Source organism: Alosa alosa, chromosome 4, assembly GCF_017589495.1.
Source record: "Alosa alosa isolate M-15738 ecotype Scorff River chromosome 4, AALO_Geno_1.1, whole genome shotgun sequence".
In the NCBI taxonomy this organism is placed as follows: domain Eukaryota; kingdom Metazoa; phylum Chordata; class Actinopteri; order Clupeiformes; family Clupeidae; genus Alosa; species Alosa alosa.
Window position 1 is genome coordinate 35036935 of NC_063192.1, and position 17426 is coordinate 35054360.

The following is a 17426-nucleotide window of genomic DNA, read 5'->3' on the forward strand; positions in this document are numbered from 1 at the left end:
CGACACAACCACTCTTTCAGTGCTTGCGTGGCGTGGCGGTCTAGCTGTAGCAGCTTTCGCGTACTATTTATTCCCGTCCACATGGTGGCAGTATACTTATGCACCTTGAATATTTCCACTTGTAGTGTTCAATCCGGAAGGAAAACATCACAAGACGAAAAGTCAAAACCATCAGGCGCACTATCATGTCTAGTCAACAGAAAACAACGAAATTGGTTAAAATAAGAAACGCGTGTGAGTCTAGAAAGTTTGGTGTAGGCGCAACAACCCTGAGCGAGCTCGTGAAAAAGTCTTGTCAGTTAATGAAGGTATGTGTCGATCCGTCGTCTGTTTTGTCTGTTGTTTTGCATGTCACATGCCTCCGTTGGTTATTGTCTGACGATGAGAACAAACTTTTCAGCCAATCAGGGTACGGTCTGCGTTTGCATTGCGTAACCGCACCAAGTTGGTTCATTCTCTTTATTCTCCATCGTTTCAGATCCCTGCCTCTGGATCACGTGTATGTCTATACGAGGACGGGGCTGAACTGACTGAGGGCTATTTTCACTGTTTACCAGTCAATGCGGAACTAGTGCTGTTGGCCAAAGGACAACACTGGAATGGATGTAGGTTAAACACCCAGGGGTTCCCAAACTATTCCACGACAAGGCCCCCCAAATACCACTAGGTTCTGTTCAAGGACCCCCTTGATGTGTTATTAAACCCATCGACAATACTACGGCAAATGTTAAAATACATTAAGCTAATCCTAATAATTATTTTAGCCACAAGCACTTCGCGATGGAGCATACAGTGTGTACAAATTGCATTTGGGGCTTTCTGCTATATGAGAGCTATCACTCTACTATTATTCCCAGTCATTATCATGGAAAATACAGTATAATGTTCAGATATGCGACAAATTATTATAATGGCATTGTATAATAATAATAATATAAGTAATAGGTATTTAAATGTTTTAAATGTATTTATTTGTTGCTTTTATTTTTCCTTCCAACTTGCTGAGGCCCCCTGGCACCCCAGCTGGGTTAACCTAAGACCAAGGGTGTACTGCCCCCCCCCGCTGGGCTAACCTAGGACCAAGGGTGTACTGCCCCAGCTGGGCCAAGGGTGTACTGGAATGTAGCCCCAGCTGGGCCAAGGGTGTACTGGAATGTAGCCCCATGGCTGGGTGTACTGGAATGTAGCCCCAGCTGGGCCAAGGGTGTACTGGAATGTAGCCCCCGCTGGGCTAGCCTAGGACCAAGGGTGTACTGGAATGTAGCCCCCCCCCCCCCCCGCTGGGCCAAGGGTGTACTGGAATGTAGCCCCCCCCCGCTGGGCTAGCCTAGGACCAAGGGTGTACTGGAATGTAGCCCCCGCTGGGTGTACTGGAATGTAGCCCGTGCACAAAACTCTTGTTTTTTCCTCCATTAATTGCTCTCATGTTGCACAATTAGAATTTGATAAAACTGTTTAATTGTAGGCCTATCTATTACCAGTAGACGATTCTTCTCATCCTCTCGTCCCGTCTCTCTCCCTTCCTCCCTCTCTCTCTTTCTCTCTTATTTCCCTGAAAACCAAAATGCGTGCTTGGTGTTTCATGGTGTTATATTTTCTCATAGTATTCAGTGACATTCAGCGTCTGCTGGATCTGGACAGATTCTCTGCCCAGTTGATCGACGAGGCCAAGGACTTCCTCTCAGACGAGACATCCGCCAAACGCCGCAAAATCCTCGGCGACTTGCTCCACAACTTGAAGGACCGATCCGAGTTTGAAGACCGAGCGGAGGACGCGGACTGGTTCCAGGGTAATGACGCTTCGGAATGGGTTTTAGGAGAGGCGTGGCTGCCGCAGGCTGTTGTCAGTAATGTCAGCTTACTTCACTTAGGATGTTGTGGCGTGGCGCACACCTCAGTAAATAATACCTTTGACTCACTTGTTCACAACTATTCAGTCTGACTGAGTTAATGATCAAGTGTCTAGCGATGCTTTCCAGTTCCTGTTAATGTTGCATTTGTAGTTCTCCCACTTCATCTTGTGTCAGAATATATCCATCTTTGCTGTCTGTGTTTTTTCTGACTGTTTGATCTGACTGTTTTAGTTGTTAAATGAACCAGATGTTTGCTTTTACTATTGTTTCTGTCATAAGTAAGACATCGCAAGATGGCACAAGTTTACATTCTAGCACATGTATTCTTAGCTCTCTGCCAATCGTTTCAGGTGTTGATAACAGATTTAAGACCAAATCTGCTTACATGAAGTACAACTGTGAGAGTAGGATTCGGGGTTATGTGAAGGAGGTAGGTGTCACGGCACGAGGCAAAAACATTTTTTTACATTTACTATTATGCATTTCAAAGGTGCATTATCCTAATTCTGTCTTGAAAAGTGTAAAATTGAAATGTCTTGTTTGCCTTAATATGAACATTAATAGAACTCAGCCATTTAGAGGGTGCTGCACTGCTTCATGCCATATTATGAGCTTTTATTCAAAAACCTGACAGACTTTGTTAAGATGTTTATTTTGGCAGAAAATGGCAGAAGTTGTGTATTACACAACTTACTTTAACAGTTTAGGGTGTTAAACTGTTACAAGTTACTGACAAGTTAATTAAAAGACGAAACCAACCCAGCTAACCCTGTCCTGGTGCTGTCTGCAGGTCGATGGATACATTCGGACCATTCCTGGCGCCAAACAGCAGGCAGAGAACAAGAAAGTCCTGGACAGCATGACGACCAAGCTCAAGTCGGCCAGCTATAACGGCTGCTACTTCGACAGGACGGAGAAGGACGCCCGGCGCCTGTGCTCCAAGGAGGGCTGGTTCTCCTGCCAGGTGCGGCCAGGTTCTCTCCTGTTCTCCGCAGCACAGTCCAGAACCACCGCAGCGCCATACCAACACCATCAGAACTTTAGGACTTTAAGTTTGTAATAAACAATTAAGCAATTAGCCCTGAGAGGACGTAGGTGAACGGGATTTTAGAACAGCTAAAGGGCGTTGTGAGGCACGACTTGCACGGAATCGAGTTGCTTATTACTTTTCTAAATCGGTTACCACATATACCTGGCAAGATTTAACAGCATAAAGGAACGGCAACAAGAAATGTATTTCCTCTATCAGAATGGTTGCTGAGCAATATCGACACACAGCGACTCTAACTTTTGTATCAAGTTGTGATGGTGCAGCAATATAGAACGAAATGTGGGGTTGTGCTGGATTTTACAACATCATCGAATGCGATTCATCCAATCACAGTTAAGGACAGGAACTATCCATTTTAGAATACTGTATAATGAATTGTAGAAATGGTTTACTTTAGGCAAATTGTGCTGTAGTTAAAGATGAAAAGTAAACTTAACTGCACCAAGTAAAGATCATATCATTAAACAGCACATTTGAACTTAAAGAAGAAATTCACTACACTAGCAGCACACTGTGGTGGCATGTCCATCCATGCCCCCAGAGTGTAGCGTTATAGCGACCTGGCTGCTTTAGGATGCCGTCCATGCCCCCAGAGTGTAGCGTTATAGCGGCCTGGCTACTTTAGCTGTTGGAACTAGCAACTTGAGCTAGGTAAAACTTTTTTTTTTTTTTTCGTACCGACCGTACTTTGTGACCTTGAGAAACGGAGATCTATGTGATCCATGAGATCTGGCTGCTGTGTTTGCAGGGAGCGTTTGACGAAGAGGCGTGTGATCTGCTGCACTCCATCAATCCCTACGGCACCCGTGAGAGCAGGATCCTCTTCAGCACCTGGAACCTGGACCACAGGTGAGCTTCCTCAAGTAGAGGTTTACAGGTGAGCTTCCTCAAGTAGAGGTTTACAGGTGAGCTTCCTCAAGTAGAGGTTTGGTCTTGGACCACTGGTGAAGTATTCTAGACTCCGATGTGTGCAGGTTGAGAAAGGTGGAGGGTTGTGATGGAGTTGTTTGGTGATAGATTTCCCCTTAAAGTTTACTTGCAATTAACTTAATTTAGATTCAGCCACACTTAAAACAAATGTGTTGAAAATTACACAACTTGTGGTGTTTTTTAACACATCTCTATGTCCAGATAGGGACAACACAATTTCTAACAGATAGTTGAGATAGTTACTTTATCTTAACAGCCTCTAAGCACGGATGCAATACCAGGCCATGTGACACACTCTGATGGTTCTTCCACCAATTAGTGTTTCAAACATCAACTACTTCAAAAATAACACCACAAATACTTAAACAAACATCCACAAGTCCGCACCACATGTTTCCCTTTAACTGAGGTTACCATAGTGATTGCTGAAGAGCCAAACCAAAACCCTCTCATCCATTTGGAGCCTGTGTTTTGCTGAAGAAATTCCATCTAGAGCCCACTGCGTTGTCCACTTCCTCTCCTGAGAGGGGAGGGGAGTCCAGTTGGAGGGCACTCCGGGTGGGCTCTCATCCAGTCTGATACGACCCCAGTTGCATAATCCTCGCCAAGGAATTACACAGAGTAACAAAACATTGTCTGCTCATGAGTAATCACGCACTAGAGAAATGTGTTTAAAGCGGGTGAGGGACACGTTGCCAGATACTGCATGCGCGCCCTGAAAACAATGTGCCCAATGTGTGGAGTTAAGTGTATGGACTGTTTTGATTCAGAATCGATTGATCTGTAGCCTAGAAATCTAGACGCGCCCCTAGCGGCAAATTACATTTGCTGCCAGGGCTAGTCTAGCAACTCTCCGTTGGCTTGTGAGCTCCAGAAATCGAAACTTAATCAGGTATATCGAGTCGTTTGGTGGGCTTAACATAATGATTGAATCGAGTCGTTTGGTGGGCTTAACATAATGATTGATGGCAGAGTTGCAACGGTTTGGCTTGAATTCCCTGCTACTTGAAAACAAATATCCTATTGCGTCCTATTGCGTGCAGAGGGAATTTGAAAGACAACTGAATATCCCGCCCCTCGGACTGAGCACTGCGAACGGTGAGTGGCCAGACCCTACATTTTAATGTGGGTCTGGCTCGCCAGGCTAATTGATCTGTTCAATTTGTTGATATTTTTTCCTTTGAATTAGTTCTTAGATCTTGTTTGGTCCACGCCCTATTAAAGATTTTCATTTTCAGTTCAGTAAAGAAACCAGAAATCCAATTTCAGGAATCCAGTTTGGAATTTTAACTGTTTCCCTCAATTAATCAAAATAAAAGTTGTCAATTTATTAGTCCTGCTGAAAATAATATACCCAGAGGGTGGAGTCAAGCGTATGGACTTGGTGATTAGCTAATGACTACTTTCATAATCGATTAATCTGCCAATATTTTTCAAATTAATACATTTGTTGATATTTTTTTAGTTAATTAATTAGTTCTTGGCTTGTCCACGCCCTATTAAACAAATTCAGTCTCTAAGCACGGATGTGTGTTTCATGGATTAGTGTTTCAAAACATAACTTACTTCAAAAATAACATCACAAATAAATCATCACAAATACTAAAGATAGATAGCCTTTTCAGTTTAGTAAGGAAACCAGAAATCCAGTTTTAGGGCGCTGGAATTTTAACAGTATTTCCTTTAAAAAACAAAAAAAATAAACGAAGCAAAAGTTTTAAATTAATTAGTACCGTAGTTGACAACTAATCAACTTATTGTTGCAGCTACTGTATAGTTTTGTCTGTTCTTGGAACACTTTCAACGGACACAGAGTGACTGTCCGCTCTTTTTGGCAGGATTGAGAAGAAGCGTACGATCCTCCCAACCCTGGTGGAGGCTCTGCAGGGACGCAGCAGCGGAGGCATTAACGTGGACTACTTTTACAAACTGCTCTTCACAGTGGACAACCTCAAACTGGTGCACATCGTTTGTCACAAGAAGGGGGCCCATGACCTGTCCTGCGACAGGCGGAGGATTTACAAACAGGTGAAGAGGGTGCGGAGATGAGGGTGGGGAGGAGCTGGAATATCTCAGACAGGTGAGATGAGGAGCTGGGATATCTCAGACAGGTGAGATGAGGGTGGGGAGGAGCTGGGATATCTGACAGGTGAGATGAGGGTGGGGAGATAAGGAGGAGCTGGGATCTCAGACAGGCAGTGGAGTATGTTGAAGACAGGAAGAGCTTGATTAAATGTCAGACAGTTAAGACTCCCATGGCAGCTTGATTATGCTTTGCAGCACTGTTTGTTTTTATCTTGTTTGGTATTTTTTATAATGGAAAATTTTAAATATTTTCGTACATGATAAAATAATGTATTTTCTTACATGAACTTGACCAGAATTGTTAAAATATATGTATTTAACATTTCCATGCCAAAACATTCGCTCCAATTTTTTTTTTTGATCAATTTGAATGTGAAAGAGTTTCTTTGTACTGTAGCCTGTAAGTGTTTGCATTAGATCTGTCATTGTTTTAGAGGGAACGTTCTGTTCCTGCCCCTTTGGTTCACCCATGTATTTGTTATCGTTTCGATTATCCTGCCAAGGAGGTTTTCCAGGCAAACGAGCCCTGAAGTTCGTTTATTTACTTGAAATAAAATCCAATTTCCTGTGACAAGCATGTATGTAGTCATAATCTCCATCCACAGAACCATGTATTGCACTGATCAGAGTTCGCATTTTTACCATTAAAATACTTTTAAACCACAAACAGAAGGGCATTTTGCATCACTTTTGTTGGTCTGAGATTTTGAGGGCCACCACAGTTGAGATGTTCAGCAAAGCAGATTCAATATGGCACGTGTGGACGTGGGGCTGGTAAAGCATGTTGCCACGGCAATATGGCAGGTGTGGACGTGGGGCTGGTAAAGCATGTTGCCACGGCAATATGACAGGTGTGGACGTGGGGCTGGTAAAGCATGTTGCCACGGCTGGAATTCAACCGAGATTCAGCATTTAGTCTTTACTTAAGAGGATATTCCCACTCATGGAATGCCTCGTCCAATAACAAATTAATGAGTAATTTGACTGTGCCTAACTGTTGCATAACATCACACTGGCCCAACAGACACTAGTCTGCGGTCAGTACAATGCCATCTATCACATAAATAGCTGCGTACAAACTGCTACAAAAGGCTTTGAGCTAGTAAAACTTGAAAATGGTTTAATATTGTTTTTACTTGTGGACGGATTTACCAAGCAATGCAGCTCATAACCGATCATGATATTGAAGCAATCTTGCACATTATACATTAAATAACTATGCTGCATGTTTGGAAACAAGGCCTCTCGTTTACACAAAAATAGCACTTTCAAAATGTACACAGATTTTATAGAAAAATAAAGATTTCCACAGCTATATATATATATATATATATATATATATATATATATATATATATATATATATATATATACACATCTATAGCAACTCGAAATATTAGTGCATGTCTTAATATACAACAAAACACAATTTACTAAGTCAGATATACTATATCATAGTTAAAAGTACGGTAACATCAACTTAAGATTAGAAAAATTATTTCAAAAATAAAATAATAAAATATTAAAACATGCGTTGGATTAGCTGCTCTTCTTTCTTGGCACTACACAAACTTTTTTTTTTTCAGTGAGGTCAACCATCATGTGTGTGGAAGAAAGCTTTTACTGCATTGTTTCCTAAATAACAAGTATAAATCTCAGTCTCAGTCTTTGTAGAAAAATACCTCCAACTCTTTTACAACAGATACACGACCTGGCGCTTTTAAGACTTATTTGGTCTGACCGAGTAGGCTATGCAAATTATAGCTGTGAATATTTTTTAAAAGAAAAATGTTTTTATAGTCCACAATAAGTGGAATTGCGACAATTCCTACTTGTTTTCCGAGGCTAAGAAGAGGTGTAAGTGCGGTTGGCGCAAAACTTGGCGACAAAGTGGGCTCTAGCTGGTTGAGAAATAACTGGGTTTGAGTTGGAGATCATGGCACGAAAAAGCCATCGAACATGAGTAAGTTTTGGCACGCCCTGCTTGGCAGCTGGTCCTTGGCTGTAGCTGCCCGTCAGGTTGTCGGTCGAGGGTGAGCGCTTCATTCGCGCTTTGCTGGTGGTAAATAAACTCGTCATTGCTCCTCCAGATATGCTGCATTAATTCCAAGCACACGTGTGTTCAGTCAAGCAAATCAGTGCCATCAACTCCACCTCAATATCCCAAATATTAAAATGTGTGTTTCAATGGGGCTCGTCCTCCTCGCTCTCTTTGGCGTAGTAGTGTCGCCGTCTGTGCTCTCGTGTGTTCCCCGCCTCAGTGGTGCTGGGCTGCTCGGGATAATCCTGGAAAATAAATAAATAAATATATAAATAAATAAACGTACACTGACTGGCTGTACGCATGAAACGAACTGGATTAGTCGGTTAAGACCCTTTGCATAAGGACCACCACGACAGCCGACAGTTTTATTTATTTACAAACGGTAGGCTAAATGGGTTGAATGTCAACAGGGGGCTTGCAGTAGGCTGTGTGTGTTCACGGGGCTGATAATCGTGTAGACGCTGCGGGATATCAAGCAGCACGCTCGGCATGTCTCTGGGCGTCTAGATATGCCTGAACACAACGACGGCGTAAACATATGCTGCTTGACGCGATTTATTATTCATGCACACATAGCCGTTATTTGGTCACACGGAGAGTGCCCAAGTAGGCTACGGAAATTTGGTAATTTCGCTAGGTGGATCGATTTTAGCACTGCAAGAGAACAGAGTTGCGTTTTAAATAAATAAATAAAAACATATCGAGGGTGTAATTGGCCCTTACCGGCAGAAGGTCCAGATTCCCAAAGAATTGTCCCACTGGATAGATTTCGTTACTGTCCTCATCCATTACCACCGAGGGGTTTTCGTGAGTGGAGGACACGCGCATCTCCACCCTTTCTGTCGAGGTCTTCGTCCTGCGGCGCGGAGGAGATCCCTGAGTGTTTGCAGTGTTTTCCTTCCCTCGTAATACCATTCCTTCTGTTGGAGATTTCCCAGTCTTTTTCCGACCCCGTGTTTTTGTGGCATTCGCCGTGGATGCTGTCGGGCATTCCTCTCCGTCGCTGCGAACGTTGAGGCTCGCACTGGAGCGCCGACTCGCTTCACCGCTATCGACTGCCATGAGTATTTTCCCGTGGCAGGTTTCTCTTCTCAGTCTCCCAACCAGTAGCCGAAACGGTCCCCTCTCCACTACCCGCTGGAGAAAGAAAACATAATTCAGAGAGATTCTGATTTGACAGAAAGAAAGCAAAGTTGTGTTTAGGCACCGCGCCGTCGTGCCGTTCTCCTTTTCAGACGGAAACTGTAGGGTGGGGGTTGGTTGAGTGCGCTGGCTTTGACACTGACCTTAATTGAACTTTGTTTGACTCTTAGCTCCATTTAAAGTGACAGTACATCCATTATACTGTTCATCAACACAACACTTTCCAACGACTGTAATAGCTTATAAACACAAGGCACCCCCCCACACACACACACAAATGCTTCTACTTGACTTCACATCTATTATAGTACACACGTTGCCATATAATGCGAGCGCAGGCAAAGAACACATAGATAAACAAACTACGGGCAAATAACTAGCCTACAAAAAATCGCCATCGTAACGTTAATTTGACGCCGTGGACAATGAAATTAATGCCTAAGTGCTACATAGTGCCTTAGTGCTACATAGCCTACTGTTTTGTTCTCTAAGCCTACATAGAAAACTTTCGTTGTTGTCGTCCTGGTGTTTTACGCACGCTGTGATGTGTTTGCCTTCTCAAGAAACCTTACATCTTGGTCTGTATCCTATATCCTTCATGTCGAGTAGCTAACGATAGTGCAACCAATTTCGCTTACCTGTTTACGATTCATTCCTCTTTGGTCAAACTTTGTTGTTTGGGCGTCGTGTCGAGTCTCGAGTTCAGCCGGGAGCCCTCGTCTGGTTTAGAAACGGGGCAGATCTCTGTGAAAGTACAGCCCCCTGGTCCCACCTGCATCGGTTTCCTGCCAGGCAGTGCGTCACAGCTACGGCAGCGGACGAGCGCATGGGCCTGGTTTGTGGCCGTTGGTCACATGGTTCAGTCATGGTGCATTCAGGGCACTTCGGAATGACAAGGACCGCCCCCATGGCTAGTGTTCATGTGCTTTGCCGTCCGAATGTGACAAACACGGATGCTACAGCAAAGTTAAAACATACACTCACTAATCCTAAACAAACAACTGTATTTGCTTAAAATATAGTGTAAGACGCTCGTGAAAGAAAGATATGAAGCTTTCAAGTGACAAAAACAACAAATTCCCAAGTTCACATTAAAACTGTTGGACATGAAAGGCCACATGGACTACAAACGAACTACAACGTGACGACAAAAGTTAGCAAACTCTGTTAGCAAAATCTAGCCCCAGTTTCCGACCTCTGACTCACACATTACGTGACGTGAATGACGCGGAATGATGATGTTTTCACTCGGAGAAAGGTTTTTCCGAAGCCCATGAACGCTAGGTCACTCCGCTCTAAGCCGGAGAAAAATCGAGTAACGTTATACATTCGTAATCAGGTCTAACTCCGGATGTAAAAGGCACAGCCTTTGATCCGTGATCCCACAAAAACCCAAAACGCAACGAGGCTATAGGCTACTCAACTGTATTTGGTCTAGTCAAGCGGGGAAATGAAATTAAGGAAATATTGGTACTAGTCTAAACTCTTTACAATACTTTGTTGTGATTGTATGTAGCCTGCAGTAGCAGGTCTGGTTTTAATGCAGTGACATCCCCATCCCTGTCCCTGTTGTTTGCAAAGATTTATCTGGATTCTATTCTAATGATATTATGTACTGTAATTGATGAAAGCCCATACCTTACAGTTTTATGTTAACATGCATTATAATTAGGCTATATTGTTTCATCAATATCTCTCTCTACATCTTTACTCCTAAGAGATCTGCCTCTCTGTGATGCTATTTATATGTAACCATGGTGCCAGTCACCTTCATTAGTTGTGAAATATTCCTATTGTTCTCTATCATTAGGCCTACACAACTTTTCCAGCATTTTGTTGCCCCCTTCACAACTTTTACTGAAACGTGTTGCTGGTATCAAAATAAAAATGAACATATTTAACCATGAAATATCTAATTTGTCGTTTTTGACATTTGACATGTGGTCTGTGTCCTTTTTACAGCTATATGGGTTTACGATTCGCAGATTGTCACATTCTGTTTTTATTCGCATTATAGGCTACGTCCCAACTTTTCCTGTGTTGGGGTTGTACGAATTTCTATTATGCTAAAGGATATTTGAAAATAAGCATCGAAGCAGCTTTCCAGAGTATCCGAACAGCTGTTAGCCTATCTCTAAATATTGCCGGGTCAGTTAATTCCTATATGAACTTTCCTAAGCACAAACACTTTCCGAATGCAGCCCATTCGTCTCCCTCTCGTTTCATTACCGCGTGCCATGTTTCAGTTTCAGCCACTCTCTTGATTCTCCTTTCTTCAGACCAATGGCTGTTACGCGCCTCGAGACCACACAGTGGCGCGCTATACACATAAATCTAACTAATTTCATACCTGGTCATGAATAAGCTTATGTTTCTATTCAATATAGCCTCCGTAGTAGGCCCATACATGTTATTGAAAAGGCTTTTCTACAGGGGGGGATTAATAGTGACAGCCAGTGTCATAGCTAGGACTTTTCACGTGCACGAATTTAAGTGTGTTGTGTCTCCAAGTGCGCAGCTGAGTGAATAAGACGCAAGGTTGTGGCAAAGGTAAAGATAACACGGGTTCAAACGCTATAAAAACAGTCATTGCTCGTGTCCTAATGTGAATGGGTTAGTCGCTGTTTAACCATTCCTTGTGCCACCTTGTTAAATTAATTATAAGAATGCTATTGGGTGTCTGGTCAAACCCTTAGGGACACGTAGATTCAGCAAGCACATCTGTGACTGAAACAAGAAACCTGTGTTGCAGATAGGTGTCGTGGGGTGGGTCGAGTTCAGGCGGAGGCGGAGGCGGGGGGAGAGGGGCAGGGGGGCCAGGAGAGACATTCTTTCGTGAGAGACGCCAAACCTCCATAGCCGACAGATGAAAGGAGCAGCGGAATATAGAAGCCAACCGTGAAGTGTCGGCGGTGACATCTCCATCAACAAACCATAAAGGAAGATCGACTTTGGAAGAGATTTTCGGGGAAAAGCTTCGCTCTGTCCATGGTGTGCGGAGCGCGCGCCTCCGAGCGCAGCCAGTATTCCGGAGATGCCCAGACAGACCGCGCGATGTGCTCAAAGAGCGAGAACATCTCGTCTCGACAGCATGTCTTACGGAGGAACGCCGCTTGTTGCTCTCACTGAAACACGAAATATGAATTCAATTTGTGGATATGAATCTTGAATGGAAAGTTTTCAGTCCATTCGAAAGGGTTTAACACCCTGCTTAAGGCACGCAGCAGTGATGGATTATTTTTTCAGGCGAAAGAGAGTTTTCAAGACTCTCTTAACTTTAGCCCTTGTTTTTGCCACCCTGCTGATGATACAAAAATTCAAGGTACTTGAAAGCAATATGAAGGAAATACATTTGGACGTTAAAAGCAGTTGGTGTGGGCCTGAGTGCCAATTAGTAAAGGGGAAATCCTCCATCAAGTCTTCCGCTGGAAATTATTCTTCGCCAGCTCAGGTCGAGGATTCGAATGCAGCTCGTGTCATCGTTACGAAGCCCAGCAGCCTGGCATCCTGGGACGTGGATGTGATCAACTGCACGGAAGATTCATCCGTACGGGCTAAAGATTGGTTTCGACGACTGGACTCGAGGTTTCATCAGTTCGTGCTTCACAGACATTGCCGGTATTTCCCCATGCTCATTGACCATCCAGAGAAGTGTCGAAGTGGAGACGTGGATCTACTCATGGTGGTAAAGTCTGTTATCGAACAACATGACAGGCGTGAAGCCGTGCGAAAGACGTGGGGTAAAGAGCAGGTCATCGATGGCAAAAGAATTAAGACTTTGTTTCTCCTTGGGACCCCATCAACTGGTAAGGATGCGAAGAACTTGCAGAAGCTAGTGGAATATGAGGATAAGATATATGGAGATATTCTACAGTGGGATTTCATGGACACCTTTTTTAATCTCACATTAAAGGAGGTGAATTTTCTGAAATGGTTCTACATTCACTGTTCCAAGGTTCAGTTTATCTTCAAAGGTGATGACGACGTTTTTGTGAATACACAGAACTTGGTGGAACTTTTCGGTTTTAAGACAGAGGAAGGCAAAGTTGATCATTTATTTGTAGGGGATACAATTGCTAAAGCCATACCCATCCGAAACCGCCAAAGCAAATATTATATTCCTAAAGAATTGTTTGATAAACCCTATCCTCCATACGTGGGGGGAGGCGGGTTTCTTATGTCAGCGCAGTTGGCCCGGAGACTGTTCGTGGTCTCCGAGGGGCTAGAATTGTACCCCATAGACGACGTGTTCCTCGGTATGTGTTTACAAAAGCTGCACCTTGCGCCGGAAATGCATCCAGGTTTTAGGACATTTGGGATCATGAAACACAGAAAAAACAGCCCCATGAACAGCGAGCCTTGCTTCTTCAAGAACCTCATCATCATCCACAAACTCACCCCGCAGGAGCTACTCAGAATGTGGGATATAGTGAATAACGAAAACCTCATATGCGCCAAAAGGACTCTCTTGTGATGCGTTGGAGTTAAAGGGAATGTTTTACCAGGACAGAGAGACGCAACTGACCTTGGACACCACCTTAAAACATTTCACTTTGGCACACACCCAGGACAACAAATGCTTCACAGTTCGAGCTGGCTGTTTAAGATGAAATAAGCGTTACCCTGGATCAAAGCTACGGGAAGTGGTGTAGCCTAAGTGTTACTCCACGTCTATTTAGTAAGAAAAACACAGCTCACTGCGCAACAATCTATAGGCCTCGAATGAAACACGACTCTAGAATCGCTATGAATGTTCCATGCCAGTGTAAAACTGGAGAAATAAAAACACAACACACTGTGATGAATATTTTTATTATTATTATTTTATCATGAAACATTTTCTCTGCACACAAACAGAAACACTATGAGCGAAGGACACGTGTTGACTGCGTTTTACCCCAATCCCTGGGCTACAGGCCTGGACAAAAATGGATACGTGTCCCTGCTGAATCACCAGTTTGTTCTGGTAAAAAATACATTTGTGTATCTTGTACGAAATGAGGCACAGACAGTAGAAACCAAAGAGGACATAATCTTACGTGTGACAGAACCACCGCACTGTAGGCCATGTTGAACGGGCAAATGTTTCCCAGCCCTGGTGTGTCTGGCTGGTGTTGGTGATGTAATAAATGTTTTTTTTTTTTCTGTACAGGCATCTTTCATTTGCGTCTTAGTTGCAACAGTAGGCTGCTTAAAGTCTTAACTTCAGTGAAAGTACAAATAGGCCTAGGACTCAAAGGTCTTCACCTCACAATCTAATAGATAACCAATAATATACATAAACCAAAGAATAAAGGATAGTTGCTTGTGTGGACCATTAGAGATTGGTAGGCTAATAAAACAAATCAGTAAGATAAGATATTAAGATATACTTAATTATTTATACTTTATTATTTATTAGTAAGATAAGATCATATTAATTAGTAGTACTAAGTAGGACCATAACTATAGTATGTTCAGTTGGCTCTAGTGATCTAATCCAACTTCATTACATTTTTTGGCAATTTTACTAAACCAGATATAGAAATGTTTTTCTTATTAAATAACAGTGACATTTTTCCTTAAAATGTAGTGTTGATCAAAGCAAAAAAAAAAAATGCTTTCCTTAGCAAAAATAATCAAATGGAGTACATTGTTATTCAGTTTGGGACCAGACAGAGATGGCTTGGCAAAGCTTTATGTACTAAATCACATTAAACCAGACAGAGATGGCTTGGCAAAGCTTTATTTACTAAATCACATTAAACCAGACAGAGATGGCTTGGCAAAGCTTTATTTACTAAATCATGGATCTCTGTACACAAAATGGCAGAGGGCTGACAGTACAGTGTGTTGAGCCCCTGCGCTCGCTCCTCTGCCACACTAGGCTCCTCTCTCGCTCGTCAACAAGCACTCACAAAGGAAATCAGCTCGGCCTCGGCGTGCTGTCCTCTCAGTCAGAACAGCTTAACATTTCAGGAGGGTTAAACAAGTTTGCATGGTGCATGGGAACTCAAATGATTTCCCTCTATTTAAATGACAGTGTTTTTGTCAATAGTTGCTGTTGTATTGTCTTTTGACAGGGTGCTTGAGAGAGTGTTCCCTATTCCCTTATTGAGGAACCTTCATAAAGGCTTTGTTTACATTTAGGCAAGTATTACATTCTGCGGTGAAATAAATTAGTGACATTCAAAATTCTCATATTTATAAACAGAGAAAATTAAATCAGATGTAAACACTGAGTAAACTCAGTAGAAATGTAAGTAAGTTAGTTCTGATAAGGGGGACACCAGTTCATCTTTAGCCTGCTCTAGGATACGTCTCGCAATCCAACCAGTCACAGGCCTGGTGGTCAGCAGACCCTGAGCTGTGCAGGAAGTAAAGCGGGGGGGGCACATGTGATTTGGTCACTGGAACCAGTTGTGCAATTGCATGACAACAATGCTTAATATGTTAACCAATGTGTCATCACCTTGAAGCTCACATCTCAATACTCTAACAGTACTCTATCAGGAAACAAATGTGTTAATGAGACCGGTGTGTGTGTGTGTGTGCGTGTGTGTGTGTGTGTGTTGGCTAAGAGGCTGCACATCATTTACTGAAGGCCAACCTGATAGTATCCATCTGTGTAACACTGTTGAGATATGCTATCTCAACCCACCTTTTAACAGCACATGTGTCTGTGTTACATCAACACACCTTTAAAAAGCACACATATGTATGTGTGTGTGTGTGTGTGTGTTGCAGACGAGCACATGCTTATATGTTAGCTAATGATTCTTGAGATAAGGGACTAAACATGTCCTACATCAAAAAGTTGCATTTTTCCGCAAAAATCTTTGAAAGAAATGGTTCATTATAAAGGACCTGTGTATACTCATGACATAAATTTAATATATTTTGTATATCCTCAGCAAGAGGATATGCACATAAAACATAGAATACCTTTTGATGTGTCTGACAGAGTTGACCAAATGAAATTATTAAGTGAATACATGTAGATTTTCCCATAAAAAGTGTTTTTCATATAAAACCTGTTCCCTTTTATGTTGTTGTAGCTAAGAGATGTATCTATAGACATAGCAAGTTTAAATTAAGTAGGAAAATATATTAAAGACTTAAAAAGTGTTTTTGTCCCTTATCTCAAGAATCAGTGGTTTACATTACTCACTGCTGTTGGGCTAAAAACTGCCACGAGCGCTGTGAACCTGACACTTCTTTCACAAACACCGTTTAGACAAAGTGTGTGACAGCTGATAGAAACCAACTCTGAACTGGGCTCTAATACGCCCTGATCTAGTGCTGGACTGGACTGGGCTCTAATACGCCCTGATCTAGTGCTGGACTGGGCTCAGGTTGGCAGCCACCTGAGAGTCTGGCCTGGGCGTCTGGTCTAGACTGGGCGTCTGGCCTGGACGGGGAGTCAGGTCTAGACTGGGCGTCTGGTCTGGACAGGTCTGGTTTGGTCGGGGAGTCAGGTCTGAGGGGCTACCTGTGGTCAGTCAGGGACGGGAGTGAGCTACCTGTCTGCACATGTCAGCGTGATGCTAAAGCTCCACATGGGAAACTGTACACAGCACTCTGGACTGCAACACCACACACTCGATGCGTTCGCCATCTGACCACACACTCGATGCGTACGCTATCGGTACGCCATCTGACCACACACTTGATGCGTACGCCATCTGACCACACACTTGATGCGTTCACCATCTGACCACACACTTGATGCGTATGCTATCGGTACGCCATCTGACCACACACTTGATGCGTACGCCATCTGACACACTGAGCTTGCATTTGTGTGTTCCCAGTCCACTGTGTTTGTCCTGCCTTGCTGATGCTGATGTGATGGTGTCTGTCGCACTGTTCTGCTATCGTCTGGCCCCGTGTGTGTCTGTTCTGCTATCGTCTGGCCCCGTCTGTGTCTGTTCTGCTATCGTCTGGCCCCTCCACTGGGAACGTACTGAGAACCATACTAAACCTCCACTGGGAACTGGGAACCAGTACTGAGAACCATACTAAACCTCCACTGGGAACTGGGAACAGTTCAGATCTAGCTGGGGAATGGCACTGCATGGGGTCTGATGGAGAGGTGAAGTTATCAGGTAACACGTCTAAAACACTCACACAGAGGAGTTAGGGCTAATCTAGGAAGCGTACAAAGTCACCACAAACTTGAAAAGAAATAATCTAATGTAGAAAGTATAAACTCACACATGTTAAAATACAGAATGAAAGAAAAAACACAAATAAAATGAGGGGAAGTAATTTCAAAGCTACATACAAAGATACTTTTATAAATAAATACATCTAATGAATAAATATTATGGCCTCCCTT

At 43.1% G+C, this 17426-nt stretch overlaps 3 protein-coding genes across 3 annotated transcripts; 2 read left to right on the forward strand and 1 right to left on the reverse strand.

Moving 5' to 3' along the window:
* The first annotated feature begins 16 nt into the window (after positions 1-16).
* On the forward strand, positions 17-6586 carry dffb (DNA fragmentation factor, beta polypeptide (caspase-activated DNase)). Its single transcript, XM_048241594.1, has 7 exons — positions 17-308; positions 479-605; positions 1605-1790; positions 2204-2283; positions 2644-2817; positions 3653-3753; positions 5673-6586. The coding sequence occupies exons 1-7, from the start codon at positions 186-188 to the stop codon at positions 5881-5883; spliced, it is 1002 nt and encodes a 333-aa protein (XP_048097551.1). The 5' UTR covers positions 17-185; the 3' UTR covers positions 5884-6586.
* A 687-nt stretch (positions 6587-7273) lies between these two features.
* Positions 7274-9921, reverse strand: c4h1orf174 (chromosome 4 C1orf174 homolog). The gene is made up of 3 exons (XM_048241596.1): positions 9745-9921; positions 8687-9100; positions 7274-8205 (listed from the first exon to the last, which is right to left on the reverse strand). The coding sequence occupies exons 1-3, from the start codon at positions 9757-9759 to the stop codon at positions 8104-8106; spliced, it is 531 nt and encodes a 176-aa protein (XP_048097553.1). The 5' UTR covers positions 9760-9921; the 3' UTR covers positions 7274-8103.
* A 2056-nt stretch (positions 9922-11977) lies between these two features.
* Positions 11978-14255, forward strand: b3gnt7l (UDP-GlcNAc:betaGal beta-1,3-N-acetylglucosaminyltransferase 7, like). The gene has a single exon (XM_048240994.1). It carries the CDS (start codon positions 12276-12278, stop codon positions 13578-13580), a length of 1305 nt encoding a protein of 434 aa, XP_048096951.1. The 5' UTR covers positions 11978-12275; the 3' UTR covers positions 13581-14255.
* Positions 14256-17426: the final 3171 nt, after the last annotated feature.

What these genes read in the sequence shown, in the direction of transcription:
- dffb (XM_048241594.1), top strand. Translation starts at nt 186, where the DNA reads ATGTCTAGTCAACAGAAAACAACGAAATTGGTTAAAATAAGAAACGCG. An exon ending in GGACGCGGACTGGTTCCAGG is followed by an intron (nt 1,791 to 2,203) that starts GTAATGACGCTT and finishes CAATCGTTTCAG; the next exon opens with GTGTTGATAACAGATTTAAG. An exon ending in AGGGCTGGTTCTCCTGCCAG is followed by an intron (nt 2,818 to 3,652) that starts GTGCGGCCAGGT and finishes CTGTGTTTGCAG; the next exon opens with GGAGCGTTTGACGAAGAGGC.
- c4h1orf174 (XM_048241596.1), bottom strand. An exon ending in GGAATCTGGACCTTCTGCCG is followed by an intron (nt 8,206 to 8,686) that starts GTAAGGGCCAAT and finishes TTTATTTTCCAG; the next exon opens with GATTATCCCGAGCAGCCCAG.
- b3gnt7l (XM_048240994.1), top strand. Translation starts at nt 12,276, where the DNA reads ATGGAAAGTTTTCAGTCCATTCGAAAGGGTTTAACACCCTGCTTAAGG.